This window comes from Schistocerca serialis, chromosome 1 (genome assembly GCF_023864345.2).
Source record: "Schistocerca serialis cubense isolate TAMUIC-IGC-003099 chromosome 1, iqSchSeri2.2, whole genome shotgun sequence".
In the NCBI taxonomy this organism is placed as follows: Eukaryota; Metazoa; Arthropoda; class Insecta; order Orthoptera; family Acrididae; genus Schistocerca; species Schistocerca serialis.
In genome coordinates, this window is record NC_064638.1 from 739,156,392 (window position 1) to 739,179,198 (window position 22,807).

Genomic DNA, 22,807 nt, shown 5'->3' on the forward strand with positions numbered 1-22,807 from the left:
TACAATAAAACTGCCTTGGGGGTGAGGACTAACTGGGAAGATCTCCGCTACGGTTGCAACCAGCAGCTTGTTTATTCAGAAAACGAATATATGCCTATGTATATATATGTTTCCCTACTTCGAGGCACGTGTTTCATTTTTATCTATTGTTTCGAGAAACTGTAACAATACCGAAAGCGTGTAACAAAGAACGTTTTAAAAAGCTGTGTAACGAGCCATTATCATTGACGCATTGGAGATGGCCGGCATACGGTACGTCAGTGCTGATGCACGAGAGTCCGTTAAACTGTTATAGTGTCGCATCCTCTCGGTGAGAGTCGTCTTTGGTAACAGGCCACATGTTGCCATCTGTCACAAAATGGAACAAAACAAGGCAGCAAAGTTAGAGACGTATTTTGTGTTCACCCCGACTGAATTGAAAAGATGTAGAGAATGGATGTCACTGAGTTTGAGCAACAGTATCAGTATCAAGTTGCTTCGAGAAAACCTGACCACTGTCGTAATCTATGAGTCGTGCGATTTAAATCAGAACAAATGTCATTTCCCAAGACAGGAAAACACACCTGCAATTACACAAAAGCACATAGCCGCAAACAAAGAGGATGAAATCCGGGATGGACTGACAAATGATTACGAAGGCAATGGAAGTCCTGCAGTGGTTGTCACCCCCTATGTGTCAGACAGCTCCCCATGGTCTTTTATCAGTGGTTCACAAGATTCTTACAAAAAATTCTTACTAATCACCCCGAAAAAAAGAGATTAACAATTAAGGTAATGGTCTATATGACAGCTACCATTGCAACAACAGCCAGAGAATGAGACTGATCGCGCTTTCTGTTCTGCTCGCCGTTATCATGCCAAAGGCTTTATCTAGCTGAATGTAGCGGTTCTCGTCGCACCACCGATGTCAAACAATATCTGGCGAGGCGAGTACTTGGATGAGTAACTGTCCTAGGTACGCCTCACGCTGTTGGCTGTTTTCCCTTTGCCGTTAGGAGAAGGCGTAAGGTCCCTGATCAGCAGTCTTTGCTCCAGTGGGCTGTATGAATAAGACTGAAGCACAAGCTTGGAAGATAAAAGTAGACGTCGGAGCGTTTACTTGTAAGCAGTAGGAAGAAGCTAAGCCTTTGCTTCAGACTGTATGAAAATCCTTTACCTGACTTCGCTGGGTTTTTCTCCCCACCAGACGTCCTTTCCTTTATGTGTTGTAAACGACCGCACGTGACTTGGCCATTAAAGATGTCCTTACCCGATGCAGATGAAAGATCTTAATGTAAATCCTGTGCAGTATCTTCAAAATCTTCATCTTGTAGACGTTCCGCAACATTATGCACTACAAAGGAACAAACTGTAATCACTGAAACATTCGATAAGGTAAAAAAAAAAAAAAGTTTCTTGGATGATTCGTGACTCTCCTCTGACTCTTCTCTCATGGTTTACGATAGCGAGTCACCAACTAAGGCTCTAGGCCATAACCCCCATCACTCAAAAGAACAGTGTTTTATAATTCACTTAACTCTTCCCAGACATTTGAATTTCTCCACATTCGATTGTCTTGTACTGACCCGGGCCAGCTGGCCTCAACATTAGTGAACTGTTCTTTTCAATGAAGAAAATGTTAAAGTGATTCCAAATCATTTTCTGCCAGAAGATTTTCCTTCGATATGCAGCTGATCTAGAATTCGTCAAATTACAGTTAGTAAAAAAGAGCAGATTTTCTAATAAGATCATGGAAAACGCTGCCTTGGCGATAAAATTTCCGTCGTCCCATATGATGTGACTATGGCAAAAAAAAGAGCGGCTAAAACGTGTAAATTTGGAAGTACTATTGATGTAACTGACTGTACGTACGTACGCATTCCAAAACTAATGCAGTATGGAGACGAATACATGAATGGAATGAATCACGCTAGTGTAAATGTGCAGGCTAAGTGCAATGTAAACGAACAGTTCACTAGCGCTTACGGAGAAATTCAAGTGTCGGGGAAGTGCTAACTGAACATTGTTCTTTTGGGCGATGAAAGCTATGGCCTAGGACCCTGGTTGATGACATCCTATCGCAATCCAACGGAGGAGAGTCACAAATCATTCAACAGGCATTTAAAAAAAAAGGTCGTGTTAGAGTTTGGCTTGGTCAACTAAAGAGGCATTTTCCTGTTTTGCAGTTTGTGTGAAGAGTTTCCTTATCAAATGTTCCAATAATTTTAGTTTGTTGCTTTGTACCGTATAATGTTGTAAAACATTTACAGGATGAAGATTTTGAAGATATTGCATATGATTTTCGTGACGATAGCGATAATGATGAGGAACGTGTAACTGAGAGGGAAAGTCTTAGGAGAGGACATGATAAAAGAGAAATTACAGCTCCAATACAAAATTCAGGTTTTAACTATTTTATCTATGAAAACATACAATACTGTTTATCGTCTATTTCAAGCTGTTGGTTCAAAAGGCTCTGAGCACTATGCGACTTAACTTCGGAGGTCATCAGTCGCCTAGAACTTAGAACTAATTAAACCTAAGTAACCTAAGGACATCACACACATTTATGCCCGAGGCAGGACTCGAACCCGCGACCGGAGCGGTCGCTCGGCTCCAGACTGTTGCGCCTATAGCCGCACGGCCACCCCGGCCGGCAAGCTATTGGTAACACAATCTAAAGAACAGTATATATAAAACTATTTTCACTTTTCGCCTCTTGGGCATTCTTTTCGTAGTTCATGTGTACGTTACCGAAGTTCATTATCGCAGCTTCTATTTCCCATTTGCACTCTTGTCAATTTCTTTTTCTCCAGTAGCACCAGCCTGTGTATAATTCCGTGGTAATAAGCACCTTCGTATTTTGCTTTCTTCAGAGATGGTGGCCTGTGATATGAACTTTCTTTAGACGGAGAGTTACTTCGTGTTTATTTCTTTTTGCTTCCGGAAGTTGTGATTTCTCTTATAATTCATGATACGTTTCCACAGCCTTGCTTAAAAACACTATTGTACTTTCTGCACATACCGAGCTTTCAACTGAATCGGATGGGGACAACTTTAACTGACTACTCACATCTGCTCACTTAGAACAAACAAAACGAAAGGAAATCTTACGACCGACAAAACAGCGAAATCAAATGCTTACGTGACAAGGGTTGGTTGGTTGATTTGAGGGATGGGACCAAACAGCAAGGTTATCGGTCCCTTCGGATTAGGGAAGGGAAGGGGAATGAAATCGGCAGTGCCCTTTCAAAGGAACCGTCCCGGTATTTGCCCGAAACGATTTAGGGAAATCACGGAAAACCTAAATCAGGATAGCCGGACGCGGGTTTGAACCGTCTTCCCGAATGCGAGTCCAGTGTGATAACCACTGCACCAGCCCGCTCGGTAACAAAGGTTGCTGAAAAATGCAGATCACCATAAGCTTTTGCTTTTGTGTTAGACGTAAATGGCAGGAAGTTTAAGGTTATTCATACAGTATGAAGTAAAACCTTCGCGTTTTCCTTTTGCTTACAAGTAAATGCTCCGACCTCTACCTTTATCTTCCAACATTATGCTTCAGTTTTGTTCGTGTGGGCCTATGTGCTGGCACTGAGTTTTGGCCTCTGCGTTCTCTCATCATATACGAGTACAAACATGATACCACACGACGCACGCCTGTTACAGTCACCTACACTTACCACATTACACTTTAAAATACAAGCCTTAGACTTCACGAAGGAAAGCGAACATTTCGAAGACGGCTGAACATGCCTTTCGGCGTTTCCCTGAGAACAATGCCATAGACTTTACTTTCGCTGTTATTATATCTCTCTGCTTCACCAACTACCGGATACCACACAGAGGTGCGGAAAACAATCGCTACTGCTAAGCTAACTGTTGGGATTTATCATCGTCGTGTGGCTTTGTTTCTCTGTGCCGATTTTTATATTCGACAAAACGGACCTAGCAGCAAATGAAGAAAAAGTATAAAGGCTATTACGATCCTGCAAGGCAAACTGGGGAAGCCTCGGGAAACGTGTGAGCAGCCTCAGTCCCGAGAGGCAGTGCTGTTGCTGCCGCCGCGTGGGCAGCGCAGAAAAGACAACACCGCTCCCTTCCATGACTAACTGTCAGTCACGTTTCTATTGTGATCCACATTTAGAAGCGGGTATATAATAATGGACCCTCTACATACTGTCAACGAAACCACAGAAAGAACTAACGAGTAGCATTTGCCACTTTGTGTGGAGTTTATAGACCATGATAGAGCGTTTGATTCTGTAATAATAAAATCTGTTTGATAGCAGTTGGAAACCAAACCACAGACTCAACTTACAACATTTTGTTGGGAATATACACAAAATTACACCAAGAGTGTGAAAAGTTCACAAATTGCGATAGCAGTTAAACAAGGTAATTACATTTCTCACAGCATTGTAAGAGGTCTTAGATTATCAGCTGAAATGAAGAAGGAATATGCATAGATGGGCCTTACCTGAACCACCTTCGATTTGCAGATGTCACTGTTTTGTTTTCTTCTAATTCAGAAGAACTTCATCAACGTATGGAGGAACTGAAAAGAACGAATAAGGCAGTAGGCCTGAAGGTTAACTACAGGAAGACCCAAACAATGAACAATTACTATGCCCACATGAATATAGTAAATATTAATGATGAAATATACAGTTTCCGAATCTATATACAAAAACTGGATGAGCAAAGTAAACAAGAAGGGGAGAAATACACTACTGGCCATTAAAATTGCTGCACATGAAGATGACGTGCTACAGACGCGAAATTTAACCGACAGGAAGAAGATGCTGTAATATGCAAATAATTAGCTTTTCAGAGCATTCACAAAAGGTTGGCGCCAGTGGCGACACCTACAACGTGCTGACATGAGGAAAGTTTCCAACAGATTTCTCATACACAAACAGCAGTTGACCAGCGTTGCCTGGTGAAACGTTGTTCTGATGCCTCGTGTAGGCAGGAGAAATGCGTGCCATCACGTTTCCTACTTTGATAAAGGTCGGATTGTAGCCTATCGTGATTGCGGTTTATCGTATCGCGACATTGCTGCTGCGTTGGTCGAGACCCAATGACTGTTAACAGAATATGGAATTGGTGGGTTTAGGAGGGTAATACGGAACGCCGTGCTGGATCCCAACGGCCTCGTATCACTAGCAGTCGAGATGACAGGCATCTTATCCGCGGATCGTGCAGCCGTGTCCCGATCCCTTAGTCAACAGATGGGGACGTTTGCAAGACAACAACCATCTGCACGAACAGTTCGACGACGTTTGCAGCAGCATGGACTATCAGCTCGGAGACCATAGCTGCTGTTATCCTTGACGCTGCATCACAGACAGGAGCGCCTGCGATGGTGTACTCAACGATGAAGCTCGGTGCCCGAATGGCAAAACATCATTTTTTCGGATGAATCGAGGTTCTGTTTACAGCATCATGATGGTCGCATCCGTGTTTGGTGACATTGCGGTGAACGCACACTGGAAGCGTGTATTCGATATCACCATACTGGCGTATCACCCGGCGTAATGGTATGGGGTGCCAATGGTTACACGTCTCGGCCACCTCTTGTTCGCATTGACGGCACTTTGAACAGTGGACATTACGTTTCAGGTGTTTTACGATCCGTGGCTCTACCCTTCATTCGATCCCTGCGAAACCCTACATTTCAGCAGGATAATGCACGACCGCATGTTGCAGGTCCTGTACGGGCCTTTCTGGATACAGTAAATGTTCGACTGCTGCTCTAGCCAGCACATTCTCCAGATCTCTCACCAACTGAAAACGTCTGGTCAATGGTGGCCGAGTAACTGGCTTGTCACAATACGCCAGTCACTACTCTTGACGAACTGTGGTATCGTGTTGAAGCTGCATGGGCAGCTGTCCCTGTACACGCCATCCAAGCTCTGTTTGACTCAATGCCCAGGCGCATCAAGGCCGTTACTACGGCCAGAGGTGGTTGTTCTGGGTACTGATATCTCAGAATCTATGCACCCAAATTGCGTGAAAATGTAATCACATGTCAGTTCTAGTATAATATATTTGTCCAATGAATACCCGTTTATCATCTGCATTTCTTCCTGGTGTAGCAATTTTAATGGCCAGTAGTGTAGCTTAGAGTTCATTTGCGAAATCGAAAGCTTTCAGAAGTGCATTCCCAGCGTGCCTTAAACTGCAAGTCTGCAATCAGTACATAGAGACGGTACTAATATACGATAGTGAAACATGGACGTTCAGTACGTTAACAGTTAAAAAATTCAGGGATTATCAGCGAGAAATGAAAAGATATATGCCCGGCAGTTGAAGAAGGGACATAAATGACAAAGAGAAAGAGAAAAGATGGAAGTTGAAGACTGCTAGTGGCTGATTAACAACCAGAGATGGGCTGGCCACATAGACAAAATGAGGAGAGACGGGCGAAGGAGATTCAGTGTTGCATTCGCCTTGACAGGAGAAGTACTGACTGGGCGACCTTATGAAATATGACAGACATAACAGGCAGAACAAACTTGGACGCCAAAAGCCTCAATAACACAATTTATGGCGAAATCTGGAACAGGTTCGTATCCGGCTGCCGGCTGCTGTGGCCGAGCGGTTCTAGGCGCTTCAGTCCGGAACCGCGCTGCTGCTACGGTCGCAGGTTCGAATCCTGCCTCGGGCATGGATGTGTGTCATGTCCTTAGTTTAGTTAGGTTTAAGTAGTTCTAAGTCTAGGGCACTGACGACTTCAGGTGTTAAGTCCCGTAGTGCTTAGAGCCATTTTAACCATTTTTGTATCCGGCTGTGCGTGATATGTGGCTAATGAGAAAATTCGTGCGAAAAAGTTAAGAAACGGTACTGGAAAAGTAAGTTCTTATAGTAGCTCTAGTATAACTGTAAGTAAGACGACAGCACCAGGAACTATGACAAGCTGTATAAAGTAATTACCATACCCCCACTGCTAAATAACTGACACCCTTATATTAGGCAGAATTATTATTATAAAAAGGCACTTAAGATAGCACATAACGTGTAGAAACATGACAAATTAACTGTGTCCTGCACAAGGAGGAATTTATCTTCAATAGACCAGTGAAACCCTGAGTTTTCCGATTGTCAGTCCTTTACGTGTGTCAACGGCGCATGTTTCAAAACCTGTATGTGGTTTACCTTCCCTCAGGTGCCTTAACTCAAATACGCAATGAAAAATTGTAAACTTACTATACTAACTCACGTGCTAATGGCCGACCGCTTCGCTTTTCTCTGCTCAGTGGTATAGTTGAACGAGGGCATGTCGCCAACATATCATCCTCTCGTCAGCTGGTACCATTTTTCGAAACCAGAGCTGCTACTGTGCCTTCAAGAATTTTCTCTGTTATCATCACGAGAATGAGTGGACCTCTTCGCCATTTTCATACCAAAGAATAAGTTGTGCTGCTATCAAAGGTCAAAGCCTTGTCCCACGAATGTGTGTCAGATTCACACAACTATAGAGGCGAGCACTTTTGTATTTTTTTTATTTTTTTTTTTAATATACAACAGGTTTCACGTGAAGTTTTTCATCTGTATTCCCAAGTGTGAAGCCTCTTCCACGCTGTAAGATGCAGAAGCTACAAAATTTCAGCTGAACTGCGCGGGTCGGCAGCCGCTCGAGCGTCACGGTTTTTACTGCCAGTCGGCAGAGTAAAGGAAACGTGTCCAGCGCAACCAAGCGTACGCGTCACGTACTGCAGGAGGCAAGTGACGCACTGTTGGGCGTGGCCATTTCTGTTTCCACACTGAAACTACACTGCGATGGTTGGCTTCATTCGAATACCTTAGACGCAGCCTACTAAATATTCCTTTATTTTCTTAGCAATTCTCTGCTGCTCAACTACTTTGGAATAAACTAGTCTATTTTGCTCCATAGTTTTCCACGTCACTGTACATTGGATGTCCAAACGTTTTATAGACCTTCGTCGCTCCTTATTCTTCTAAAGGAATTATCTGAGGCAGCTCTGCTACAGCCGAAAGTACTTTTCGCTCCATGAACGAGTAGTTTAGTCAATTATAAAAGCAACACCGTCTTGCTGCAATGAAGTCATGGAATTATCTTAGACAGTGACAAGGAAAACGTCCACAGTTCGCAGTTTTAGCATTCTGGCCATATTTGTAAATGAAAATGACAATTCTGTAAGAAAAACTTCAAAGGAAATCGTAAGAATTTATATAATCCTAATACATCTAATTCTGTAGAGACGGGGTGCTAGCTCGTTGGCCGTTACAATTTTCAACAAAAGCATTCACCTGGTGTTACGCAGACAATAAAATCGTGGAACTAGAAGTGTTCGACTCTCCCAGCAAATACACAAGAGCTATTCAGTGTACGGACCTACACGACCCTTTTAGATGCGGTATGAAGTTCCTTACCTAAAGGTTCCATATTACAACGCCAACGTCTTACAACTGCGGGATCTTTTGCCACTCTCGCGGTACCCAGATGCACTTCCTGCCGAAGGAAGAACGGGAAATTTATTAAATCTCAAAATTCGGTAAAATATCTTTTACTCTATAGTCTGATGGTGGTGATATAGAGAGGGATAGATTCCGCTATCCACCTGCGGAAGCTGTTTCCCCGGGGGCTCTTGCACAATATTATAGTGAAATCGTTCCGTGTAGAAAATCCCTCCACCAGGATTAACCATGGGTTTTAGTAGAAGAGGCACAAACATACTGCATAGCTTCTAGGGACAATGTTCTGATGCTACCGTTTTGACGCAGGAAAAGTGTATCAAGCTATTCTGTATGTGGTACTGTTTGCTGTTTCGAAATTCAATATTTCTATCAACTGTGGTCAAAGAGAATTGTCAGGACTGCGGCTGTGCACGATTGTGCTGGAATGCATGCGGAAAGCAGAGATGCCACACTGGTGAAAAATGGGGATCAACGTTGTAGTCTTATTATGTTTCTAACAGAGGATATTGACACATAATGTATTAACTTTATTACCGCTCTCGGCTGTACGCGAGAAGATATCTGGAAGATGACGTTAATGCATGGTCTGTCACCGTACTAGGCAGCGAATAAACAGCACCATTCTAATACAGTGTCCTCGGTTAACAGTTACTGGTAATCCTTAATCTGCAGCCATCGACGCTGTCTGGACTAAAGGCTTGATACACTTGTCAAGAAGAACTGATCCATGGGAATGATGTGCTGTTATTGAAATTCAGACATCGTATTGGTGAAATAAAACTGAAGCAGGAGACAGTAATTGTGCTTTCCTGGACAAATGTGGGCTCAGTTTAATTATTTTTCTTTTGGGGTTTGTTCTTTTTAAATCACGATACAGACGTCGGTATGTAGTGTCAGAAACGAAAGGTGTGGGATCCTGCCTATTCAGTGTGAGAACTCGAAAGACCTTTTTAGATGTAATGTGACGCGCTTGCAGTATATTTGCTATCATTTATGAAATCTCATCTTATTTTAACAACAACTACAAACTATGGAAGCCGTTATGGTCACTCTTCGTGTTTTGAGTAACTACAGAGTGTTAAGGAGAGTAACTAGGGTTGTGACAATGTCGTCTGAGGAATTAAAGTCTTCTAGTCTCGATATTTTACTTTGTTTCTGGCATCTCGGCTGTAATTAGTAAAGATACGCGGCCCGAATCAAACATTCGTGGGGCCCTATTTTACAATAACGTGTATCTAGCAACAAAAATCTGCATTTAAAAGAAGTCAACTCACGTTGATAGTTTGACAATGTTTAGTCTTCCTGCTCAGAAACAAATAAAAATAATAGACAGTAATATGTCAACATGTACTTAATTTTAACTGACGTTCGTGAATTCGTCAGTCAACTAAGTGAAGTTGGCTGCTTACCTTAGGGGCAAAGGGGTAGGTAGCTGGGCCAGAAGATGTGAGAGGGGGAATATTTCATTGTTTGCTTTCCAGTATTGGCAACCGAAAGGCATGCGCGATCCTTACCGATCAGCTGCTATAGTATAAATTTTGACACGGAAGTCACGCGGATTCGTGAATGCGTATTAGCGCATGCGCTGTTGCTTCAAATGCGGTACTTATTTGTAGCAAGGACCATTGAAATAAACTAAGGCTGTTCTAGTACATCGTAGTGAGTAGGAAAAAAAATGACGTTCAAAATATTTAGTAAACATTTGTGGTTGTGTCTCGTACTGCATTATCCATTTAAAGATAAGTACAGTTATTGTTATTAATCGATTAATCACCCGCTCACACTGGCAATCCAACAACATTTCGTCAGGTAACTACACTGTCACGATTTTGGGCTCGCTGGGGGTGGCAGCATTCTGAAACAGGAGCAGTCGACACGAAGTACTCCAAATAGCGCAGGCTTTTAACTCTCAGTACTTGGGGGTTGGTGGCCAACGTATCACGCCTTTACAATAGCTAGTCCACTGGGGGCTCATAACACTCTAATTTATGGAGGTTGCTGGTAAATGCTAAGATCAGTACTTGAGTGGCCGGAGCTGGCGTCCCACAGGCCAAAACATCACTATTGGCTCTTGAGCAAAAAAGTTTAAGAACCGCTGCTCTAAGTGATAAAGACGTAGACAGGTCATTGACACCAGATGTGCAAGGATACCTTCCGAAACTTAGTACTTACTGCCTTCTTTCCGTAGCATCTAGTTCTAGAGTGTCGGTGGGTTTTCTCCAGATTGCCGTAATGCCTTATTACGGCCGAGGACACACAAACAGCGATAACTAGACGATCAGTGGATTTTGGTGAACGTTTTGGTTCTGTACGACTCAGCTTACTGTGATTACGTAGGCTTTCCCGGCGTAATAAGTCTTGAAAGTCTCTTCGGGTTTGCTGCCGTATCCTAAAATCAACTTGACTCGATATTTCGACGATCCAACTGGTCGCCATCTTCAGGAAAATGCTGCTTCTCCTGATGAGTCCCGCTGAGAATTGACGCAAGATTGCAAATCGACGTCCTATATAGGCCACCGTTCAGTACACGGCGCAAGCGCCGCCCATCGGGGTTTCTGCCTTCCAAGACAGGGAGGTGGCGCCGCCCTTAGTGAAACACTGCTGGCAACGATATATCGCACCGAAGAACGTTCAGTTTTGATGCGAGATAATACAGGATTCCACGTCTTGCTAAGAGGAAACCCATTGTCTCTGTTGATTAAATTATCAGCCAACCTAATTTCAATCGCCTCTTTATAGACACTGTTCCAAAAACCGGAAATGTTGGGAACTACCACAGTTTCATCAAATTTCATACTGTGCCCCTCATTTAGACAGTGTTCTGCTACCGCCGATTTTTCCGGCTGTTGTAGCCTCGTATGACGGCGGTGTTCCACACTGTCATGCACTGTGCGAATCGAACGGCCAATGTAAGCCTTCCCACATTGACACGGAATTTTGTACACACCGGGTTTCCTAAGCCCCAAATCATATTTCACAGAGCCGACCAGAGCTCTAATCCTAGAAGGTGGACGGAACACACTCTTAATATTTAAATTCCTAAGGGCGGCGCCACCTCCCTGTCTCGGAAGGCAGAAACCGTGATGGGCGGCGCATGCCCCGTGTACTGAACGGTGGCCTATATAGGACGTCGATTTGCAACCTGGCGTCAGTTCTCAGCGGGACTCATCAACAGAAGCAGCATTTTCCTGAAGATGGCGACCAGTTGGATCGCCGAAATATCGAGTCAAGTTGATTTTAGGATCCGGCAGCAAACCCGAAGAGACTTTCAAGACTCAGCTTACTGCTCTGTACCTTGGCGAACAGACAAACTGGTATCATGCAAGCAGCCGTGATGAAATTGTTTTGATAATATGGCCCCTCCCCACTCTCACCAAACACACTACTTCCTTACTCGGTCGTTGAGGGGTGGACTGTGACGTATCGCTAAGGCTGTTTGCACCCGCGGAGTGCGCGGCTCGTGCGAGTATAAAGTCCAGCGTGGCGGCGGCCCGCACACAGTGGCAGTCGTAGTCGCAGAGGCAGAGGAACAGCGGCGGACGAACGGCCATCCGTCAGCCCAGCACCACCGACACAGATGGCTCCGCCACGCAACGGGGAGGACCACTCGCCCAAGCGGCTCTTCCGACTCTTCAACAAGTACGTACCGCACCGGTCAGTGCCTCCCCGTCTTGACTTCTCATCCCTGCGTGAACTTAGTGACGTAAAATGAGAAGAAGAGTGTTTTGTACAAGGTTTAGAACATGAAGCTGTATTCAGAAAGAAGTGTGATGGGGTATCAGTGTGTGGCAAAACTTCACGTGGGCATTTTCAATACGTACTGATGCCCCAGTGTGAACTGCGGATACAATGCATCACCCACAGTGCTAAAAAGTGGCAATTAAACAGTGTGTTAGTCATGGGACAACTAGAGGGCATGATCATAAATTATACTTTATTTGTTTCGCTCTTATACCCCACATCAGAACTCTCGGACACTGGGCATCCGTAGTAAGAGTGGTCATCGTGAATCAATTTAGGAAGTCACATCTCTCTTAAAACAAATTTCTCGATGTTATTGCATTAGGGGCATAAAAATAACGCATAGGAACCGTTGTTGCATAAAAAATTAATAAAATAAACGTTTTTCTAGTCGCTAATACATTAACGATCTATTCATGTACATGTGAAACAATAATCCACGTTAAAACCGACCACGACGTACAGTATTTCAATACTTTTACCAGTAAATTTCTAAGGGTGAGCAAGATTACTATAGAATTAGATTTTCACTCTGCAGCGGAGTGTGCGCTGATATGAAACTTCCTGGCAGATTAAAACTGTGTGCCCGACCGAGACTCGAACTCGGGACCTTTGCCTTTCGCGGGCAAGTGCTCTACCATCTGAGCTACCGAAGCACGACTCACGCCCCGTACTCACAGCTCTACTTCTGCCAGTATCTCGTCTCCTACCTTCCAAACTTTACAGAAGCTCTCCTGCGAATCTGCAGGAGAGCTTCTGTAAAGTTTGGAAGGTAGGAGACGAGATACTGGCAGAAGTAGAGCTGTGAGTACGGGGCGTGAGTCGTGCTTCGGTAGCTCAGATGGTAGAGCACTTGCCCGCGAAAGGCAAAGGTCCCGAGTTCGAGTCTCGGTCGGGCACACAGTTTTAATCTGCCAGGAAGTTTCAAGATTACTATATCTTTGCCAAGCATCATTATTTCCACCATGTTACAGTGTCGAGTCTGCCATGTTTCGTATTGCTGATGCTAACTCCACTTCCTTCCTGTTATTGGTTCGACCTCGAATTGATGTAAAGCGTCACGGTTCATTTATTTGCTTATAAGTTCGGTCGCTCGCTTGGGGCAAACTAAATAATGGAGTTTTCGTAGGTCTTCAGAATGTCTTCAGTCTGCTTTGTGAGGAACTGCAAGTAGTTTTGTAGCTTTGACTCACCATAAATCGGAGTGTTTCGTCGTCTTGCCCTTGAATTGTTATGAAAAACATTTATTAATCTGAACGGCTCTGGCTAAATGAAAATCGTGTGTGCAACGAAAGCGTGTAAGATCCACAACAACAGAAACTGACATGCCTACATCTACACATTCATTAAAAGTTCTCGATTATGTTTTACTCCCCGTCGTACTGCACTTGTTGCACATCCAACACACCTACCTATTACGGAAAGCTGACGGATCTTTATAAGAAGCAGTGTTCAACATGTAGCAGCATGCACTTCTATTTCTTTCGTAGGAAGGAACGTTATTGGAAAGTGTATCACCAACATGTCTCTAATTTGATGCTATAATGTCAGATATCTGATAAGACCTACCCTTTTCCTCTGAGACTGAATAGTTTCGAGAATCGTGTACAGTATTAAATACTAATGTATGAATGTAATGGATAGAGCGGCCCGACACAATAGTCACTCTTAAAAATGTGGTTCAAAAACGGCAAGAAACAACGATACTATTCTGCTGGTTTTTTTTTAATGATCCAACGGAGGCTGTAAAGAATACTTCAGTAAGCCCAGGTTTGATTCCTTCTCACACTAATGACCAGCTGAACAAGCAGTCTACCTCTGAACCGCCTTGCTCGACTAAACGCTGCATGCTTTAAGAAAAAGAAAAGTGTATAATGAATGCACCTTAGTGTGCTCTTTTATCCTTTGTGAAGCTCTTTCTGCAGTTGCGACTCCACTACTCCATAAACCTTCACGACACTGTTTTAACGGCTTTCTTGCTACTTGAACACCCCAATCAGGGCTCTCGTAGACTGCCATTCTCCCCAACTTTGTCTGCATAATACTTATTGTAAGGCGATGTTTGGCAAATGTGCTCGATCACACTACTAAAAACAGTCGTTACATTAGTGATTGAGACGAAAGGACACCTGCAGCTATCATTCACATTTTACGTGGGCGGTTATACGGCTGATAACTCCGGGTATTGATGTGATTTTATATTTGCTGATCTGAAGGCTCGTAGTTTAACAGACAATGTGTCTTTTAAATTGTCAGAAGAATTAATGTATTGAACAAAAGATCGGTACCGCCTGAAATATTACCTTCGATATGAGTAGGTGCTTCATCGTCAAATTTATGTCAACCAAAGCTATCATCGTACGATAGGCGCAATATTCTTAAATGGATAATTTTTTGCATATGTGTCGTAAACAGTCTTTTGAGCGAATAATCCACAGGTTTTGTTTATTAAATATTAAAATCTAGAATGATGCATCAAAACTCAGTGGGAAGGAAGTATAGATATGGGCTTTTCATACGGCTAGAAAGGAGAAATGACCAGTGTAAGTTCGGAAATGTATAATTACGCAGTTATCTCGACATATACACTACGGGGAGCACGCCGACGACGGATCAGCCACTACGTATTTCGTTCAAGAATGCTCGGCGACTGAGTTGGTAACAGGCAAACTGCAGAGCCTAAGCTCTAGGAACTTTTAAGGTCCAGCAACAATCCTCGGTCGGTACTAGTATACCTTTTTCTGTTCTGTGTCACTTCGTACTCCTCCGACAACGGTTTGTTTGTAATTAGAAAAATACCAAGCTGCACCGTTGTTTGGAGTCTAACTTAAACAATAGGTTCCCTTATGTCTAGATGTCTAAGTCAGTTTAAGGTTCGGACGCAATCAATTGTCTTTCTGCTAAGCACCGTGCCTAGTAAAGCACTGCGGCGTTCAAAGCAACCTGAGGGTTGAGAACATCTTTATATTGTACTGTGTGGCCTGATATCTTTGAATACTTGCCACTGACAGTTAGTTATTTTACTTCATGAGTAATTGTTGTTGTGCAGGTTCTACACCGTCAGCAAACAGGCACTTTATTGCACACTTCACAGTTGCAAGATAGACAGGAGCGGACAGACTATTTGACCAAAACTCTTTAATTTAATCCTGTTGGACACTCCCTTGTCGAGACAGATTTAGTTTTTTGTTTATTTGATATTATTGATGATTTACTAACTCTACATGTGTACGTTTTAGCAGCTTGTGAGACGATAAGCATTACACCTAATTTATTTTCTTTTTTTGTGCGACAATGACTGTACAATGACTGGTGTCCCGTGTTCAATGAGGATGACGTCACATCGGACGATTAGTCCAGCATGTGACCTGAGCGTAACACATCGCTGGTGGTGTCGGAGAGCGCTCCGATAATCACACAGGATAGCTCTGTAATTGTCAAAATCCACAACAATGTTGTTGTGAATGTCATTTCTTCTTCTCTCTACATGAGAATATATCTTACGTTTTGCCGCTGAATTTTAATAAACCCATATCTTACAAGAAAAATAATGCACTATCAGTAGCATAATCTTCAGAAATTTTGTGAGTAGATTGCTTAACGTGGAGTTACACTTAGTGTTTCACTGTCTTTTCTTGATATTCCATTAAAATTTAAAAGATAAAGATTACCTCTGGGTAGATCATCCACTTTTATTACATTCTGAAATTTTAATCTACATCTTAACTGTTTATCAGAAAAAGCTTAATGGAACTACCTCCGTTCCAATCAGTTTCCGCCGGACGATATATACGGATCTGAAGTGTCACAACGAGAGAAAGCTGTGCCACAGATCAGTATTCTCTGCATTCACAATTATTACCAAATATAAAACTAGTTTGAACAGTGTAGTAGTTCAGTGTATGCTGTCATTCGCGCGAGTAACCACGAGTCATCAAGTCAAATGATCCTTGAGCTAAGCTAGAATGCAAGACCCGAGACGCGTCGCTGGCGTACACACTGCTACATTACTTGCATATATGACTCTGAGCTTTTAACATTCTAAGTTTTTAGAAAATTCAACAAGTAAATTCTTTGTCTTTTGGAGTTGGACGTGCTCTTTTTCATCACGTCTTGATTTTCTAGTACTTCACGGTTATTTAGATTTTATTTTTTATTCCACGCACTGGAAAACATGTTGTCGTATTTAAAATACCTAACCGAAATTTGTGAGAAAAATACTTTTTGTTCCGTTTAATTTGGCTGTTTTGCTAATGTAAAGATTGTTTTCGGACAGTAATTATTGAAGGTATTTCAAACATGAGTACTCAGTAAAACATAATCACGAAAGTTTGAAATCTTACGTCATCGTTTGTTCTGGACTCAAGAAATTCTTTTTCCAAAAATTTGTAATTTGTTTTACCGTCGATTTCGACCAAGGTTTTGTCAATTTCTCTTTGAATGTAAGGTAAATACTACAGTCGGAGATCCTCTCTCAAATATTGTCCACTGATAATCTCATGGCCCCTCTTCAACCCGACTAGAGTCTGTCTGTGAATATCCGAGAATTGCATAGTACTTGGTCTACAAAATTTGGAAGAGAATGAAAATAAAAGTTTTCATTTCATTCTTAAAATGTATTTTGGCAATTAATACAACGTAATTTTTGCAAATCCATATTTTGCATGAAGGTTTCAATTTATAAGGGCCATCTTGCGTTGTCATACAGCGTCACGTTAACCACACAACTCGCTGCGTACGTCGATCCAGAAGAAAGACAAGGACCTTGACCGTTAAATAACTGTCTTGTTTGAAACATCCTTCGGACTATGCCTTACGTCAGGGAAAAAGATGTATGCAGTTAACCGTGAGCTTAAGATTAGTTCTGCGAAATCATGTTGTATGCACAACTTGAGTATTCTACCGTGGAATTTGTAAAAGTCTCTACCAATTTTCCGCTCAGTGATGTACACCTGAGTTCTTTTTATTCTTTTTTCCTCTGAGGTTTCTCACCAGAAGCTGCCTGATGTAGTACGTTTTCCGTTGGGCGCCTCCGGAGGGGCCTGTGCCCCTTTGCCCTTGACCGTAGATAATTTACTCAAGGTTCTCGTCCCTCGCTTCGAGCTATGGATACACGAACGACGCCTGGCAGGTAGGCAATCGGCGTAACACGACGCTTAAGCCAGCTGGATAATTGCGAAATCAATGCGCATCGTAGCAATTTTGTTATTTAGCCGCTAAGTTGTGAGTTAATGACACCATGCGTCCGGTGTAGGTTATTCTCTGGACTACTTCACGTAATCTGATTGTTATTACAAAGTAAAATGTACAGGGTAATAATAACTGTTCAGTCACTGGAAGTAATATGAGATTTTTCATCTACGAACTCCTACAAAAGACATATCAGCACTTTTGTTACCATTCATAGAAGCTGTAGCGGGATAATGATGTGCTTTCGGACGTTCTGATGTCATATACTGTGTTATTCAACGGTAACTTTTGATCATTTAAGTTTAAGAGAAGTACAGTGAAATAAAGTACTTAATGAACCAATCAGCAGACGAAATACAATCTTTTTCAAACGATGTCAACCACTTTGTTTCAGAAGCGGACATCGTATCGTACTCTTTGAAATGTTTCCCACAGCTATATATGTAAGATGTCACTTCATCTACACTGATTCACACCAACTAGGAAAAATAGTAAAAATTGAAAAATGGCTCTGAACACTATGCAACTTAACTTCTGAGGTCATCAGTCGCCTAGAACTTAGAACTAATTAAACCTAACTAACCTAAGGACATCACACACATCCATGCCATAGGCAGGATTCGAACCTGCGACCATAGCGGTCGCTCGGTTCCAGACTGTAGCGCCTAGAACCGCACGGCCACTCCGGCCGGCGTAAAAATTGAAATACAGAACGATATTTGAGTATGTTATGAGCACAGTAATGCTGCACAAAACCACAACATGTAGAGCAGCATCTATCAACACGCTGGCGGCGTTCAGCCGTAGGAAGCAGCTGCAGGTTTGAGAACAAGGCCGCAGTTCGCACTTGTAGAGCGAGAGAAGACGACGGGTGCAAAGAAGGCAGTCCAGTAACACTGAGTCATTTACATACTTCGCTTCGAAAGAGGGCCATTGCCAGACTGGGAGCATCTCAAACTGAGATACACGTGGACGGCTTAGGTGTTCGGCCTTCCGTTGTTGATTTTAGTAACAATGTCTAACCGCTGGTCCGTCTTCCAGATGACTCAATTAAGTACGCCCAAAACTTGTCTTCTACTTGATGCGGCGATGAACTGTTCAAATGTGTGTGAAATCTTATGGGACTTAACTGCTAAGGTCATCTGTCCCTAAGCTTACACACTACTTAACCTAAATTACCCTAAGGACAAACACATACACCCATGCCCGAGGGAGGACTCGAACCTCCGCCGGGATCAGCCGCACAGGCGATGAACTATGCACGCTGTTAGCTAGGCGAAGGCACACAAATGGGACCCTATTTAAACTACGACCTGCTCTTGTTTCTACCGCCGGCCGGTGTGGCCGAACAGTTGTAGGCGCTTCAGTCTGGAACCGCTACGGTCGCAGGTTCGAATCCTGCCTCGGGCATGGATGTGTGTGATGTCGTTAGGTAAGTTAGTTTTAAGTAGTTCTAAGTTCCAGGGGACTGATGACCTCAGATGTTAAGACCCATAGTGCTCAGAGCCCTTTGTTTCTGCCACTGGAAGAGACTGGAGGCGGCTATGGTCACCAAAAACAGTCTCTGGTCATATACCCCCTGTTAACGACAGAGATCAGCGACGACCACATTACTCTCAACAACGAAGTTCACGCAGTTGCATAAATTCTTTAATGGCTACATCTGCTTAGACTCATAAGTCCATTTCAAAACCCACAGATACGTCACCATTTGCGTCAGGCTCCTGCTAGAAGTATCTGTATAAACGGACTTTGTGCGGTTGAATTAAACGAGCTAATTCCATTATTCCAACGAAATTTTCTTGAATGAAAAGGTTGGTTCTTCTTCCTAATAACATTTAGTTGCAAACTCCTCCCTGTCAAGGTGACTGGGACACTGCCGGACGGTCGTGGGGATGACATAAGCAGTGTTTCACCGTCCGGCTCAATGATCGAATCCGTGTGTTTTCAGAGTAGTTCTCACAACACCAAAGGGCTCATAGCGGTAGCAAGCTAACCTTATCTCACGGGCCGAAGCAAGGCAGACACACTCATCTAACAACCAACACATCAATACGGAAAGTTGGCAACTTAATTTGCTTGCACCAATATTTGTTTACATCACTATCTGCAGCGTAATGACGACGCAGGCAGAGTGAGCTCCTTCGCGGTGAATCTCGCCTGGAGCTCCTGGACTGCAGTCCTGGGTGTTTCCTTGCTGACCATGTAGAGGAAAGGCATGTTCCCATTTGTTGTTGGAAATAGGGCTGCGGTCTCATGGACATTTTGAAAGTATAATCTACTTAGATTATTTGTCAGCTTCATATGCCATAGCCTGGGCAAAGAAAACGTGACCATGTAGGTGATAGACATTATATTACCTAGAACATCGTCGGCCTTGTGTTTATTTCTATTCTTCGATATAACTACGTTGATAGTCTCAAGATTCTTCTTATAATTACTGTTTACCTTGGCTGTAAATATTTAGTTAACTGTCGATAATGTACCAAGAACGAAAACTAAATATACCATCTCTGTCTCGTTCTGTAAAGATAATAAATTTCACGATCTAAGGACGCTCAGAGCTATAATAATTTGCTGACTAGGTGATTTCAGTATATAGTGATTATCTGAAGCTTTATTAACAGGAAGTCACTGCCATTATATATGCGACTGCTCTTTCCGTCTTACATTGGTTATGACGAGAGCCCTATAAACTTTTCACATATTAAGTTGCTCAGCTGCGTGCGACAAAGAGAGAGGCTGCGCTTTGTCAAAGCAATATCGCTCAGGCAGCAAGTGCGATCAGCAGTTAAATTATTAGCAAGCAATGATCCAAGCCCTATGATGAGTCCCCACTGGCACAGAAGAATAGTGAAGTGGTGAAGTGGCTCTCGATGATTCAGATGCTTGGCATATCGTGGACAGAAACAGCTTGAACATTGCACACAAAAGACGAAAGGTGAAACCAAGAAGAAGCCCACCTTTAATTTACCTCCATTCTTTATGGATTTACTTGGCTGTCCGCATTACGAGCGTAGGTCAATATCAACCATTATTACATACCTGCTTTCTTTAGAAAAAAAGCTTAAATTTGGTGGGAGCTTCCAGTACCGAAACCTCGGTCGTCATGGTGAACGAATGCGGAGGATACCGCTTCCTGACGACACAGATGCCGTTGGAGTTGAGTCGGAAACTGGGAAAAATCCGTAGTTTTCTTGTTGAACAATCCAACCCGGTACTGCCCGGGAATGACTTGGAAAACTATGGAAAAGTTAAATCTGGTTTATGTCGGACAAAGGCAGTTACCATGAGGCCGGTCTCTTACATCGGCTCTGTGTCACTTAACGCACGATCTTAATTTCATCCCACTTTTACATGAAACATCTTTACAGGTACCGTACCTGAGATTTGAAGGATATAAAGATATTATAAAGTGGGCCATTAAATGTTGTTAAAGAACAGTTAAGTTATTGCTTCCTGCCACTTGTGGCTTATATTATCTCTCTGGCCTAACGGTTTATCTTTTCCACCAAACACCACTGGTCAGCGTAAAAGTGCGACGCTATAGCGGCGACAGTCGTTTTCGTGATTCTTTGCGTTTCTGTTTCTGATAAGTTATGTGGGATAACACATAGCTAGATCCTTGCATTTGTTACTAGTAGAAGAGCCTATGGAACAAGTCAGATACAAATTAAACTGACTTAGTACGCTTCTTTTTAATGAGACACGCCAGTGAATCGTCTGCTTCTTTCCCAACGCATTCGTGAATTTTTGCTCCTCTTGCGTCATACAACATCACGCTGTCTGCACTCACAAGACGTCCGACGGCGCCCTACTGAGTGAAATGAACAGCTGAAAGCAATACCATGACAATGCAGTACATGATGAAGGACATATTAGTATTACCATTCCTTGACTGCTATTCATCGGAAAGCATTGTTCCAAACGAAGAAAGCTAAGCTCCTACTTGCTTAGTGGTTATAGATCCCAGCCTACGTGTGAATATGCTTATCTTCTACGCGTAAAGTTTACAGTAAATTACTGTTATCAACAATCTGCCTAAGCCTGACCTAGTCATGTCATTAACGCGTATGAAGCCTAACCCGATGTTTTATTTCTGGTCATGTAATTCTCTCGCTTGACATCTTCTACTATAACAAGGATACATAAACTTTCAATGTTACATGTCACATCAAATTCCTAAGTGACAAGATAAATTCCTCAAACCTGCATACCAGGCTACGCAAAAGTTGCGACGACCGCGAAACAGAATTAGCGCGCCTGCCAACACCGCTTCAATCTGGAGTAGTTCTGCCATCGGCCGGTAGATGGGGGACATGCCTTGAGCGCCACGAGCGTGTTTCAGACCTCGAAGGGCGGTGTTGTCTAATAAGAAATAGATCATTCTGGAATACGACACGTCGTCGCATACGAAAATCCGACAGTTTTCATTATTATCCTGTTCAGGCCGAGTAATTCTTCAACGCACTGTTTTACGTGTGTAGCGACGTCACCCTTGCTTTCATCTATGCAAAGATATGGCAGGTGCTATTTATAATGTAACATCCAGAGATCAGAGCAACGTTCGACTCTCGATCGAAGGAATAGCTGCGTATTGCTGGCTTCAAATATCAGATACCACTACGTCCACGTGTGATATTAAAAGAACTTTTAGGGGCATGAAAGATCTTTTGTCGCATGTATTTGGACAAAGAAAAACAACAGTTTCATTTAAAGGATTCTTGACTGATAGCAGAAAAGTATTGACTAATACTTTTAGTTTTCACACCTTTCAAAACCGATTTGTTAACACATAGAATGTCGAGTACACTGTTTGCCTACGACTGGATGAACAAACTATTGCCGTGAAACGTTTTCATTTCGTTAGTTTTGTCAGTATTCTGTAAAAGTTCGGTGCGGCAGTACGATGGAAGTAAAAAGCCTAATTACACAGTTGTATTCGAGTGTACAACTTCTTTCTCTGCATTTTATCACGTAGCCCGACTGTCTTCCAGTAAGCTCGGTTTGACTAGCATCAAAATAATTTTGTAAGGACATGTACGGATTACACTCAAGTGTCACATGGAAGCCTGACACATTCGGTTGTCTGTCCCATACCTGTAAACTAAAAACTGCTTTTCGTTTAGTCTGTGCATATTGTTATAGTGTCTTATTTCACTTTCGGAAACTGACAAACATTGTACGAAATTAGTTTCAAAGAACCGCGCGTGTTTGCTAGATAACAGCTTCTCCTATGATGATCAGATATGCTGAGTCGAAATCTTAGCTCAAAAAAAGCTTTTTGTCGAAAAAGCTTGTCCCGTGAAGCTCTGATACACAACTTTATCCAAGACAACTGTGCTTCCGTTCATCAGCATAAAGGCAGACAGCAAACATGTGCCGGTATGCAAATTTCTGTCTTATTTTACAAGAGTGGATATTAAGATTCGTAGGGAATTTTACTTGAGATTAT

At 42.8% G+C, this 22,807-nt stretch overlaps 1 protein-coding gene across 2 annotated transcripts in view; it reads left to right on the top strand.

Moving 5' to 3' along the window:
• The window catches only part of LOC126481765 (protein unc-13 homolog 4B), a 254,770-nt gene that overhangs the window by 46,317 nt on the left and 185,646 nt on the right, over positions 1-22,807 (top strand). The window contains exon 1 of one of the 2 annotated variants that reach the window (XM_050105738.1): positions 11,984-12,060. The exons of the other annotated variant lie outside the window; for it this stretch is intronic. Within the exon in view, the coding sequence (XP_049961695.1) occupies positions 11,999-12,060 (62 nt within the window). The 5' untranslated portion in view covers positions 11,984-11,998. Of the gene's footprint in view, positions 1-11,983; positions 12,061-22,807 lie in introns of those variants that run through there. 2 annotated transcript variants of the gene reach the window in all.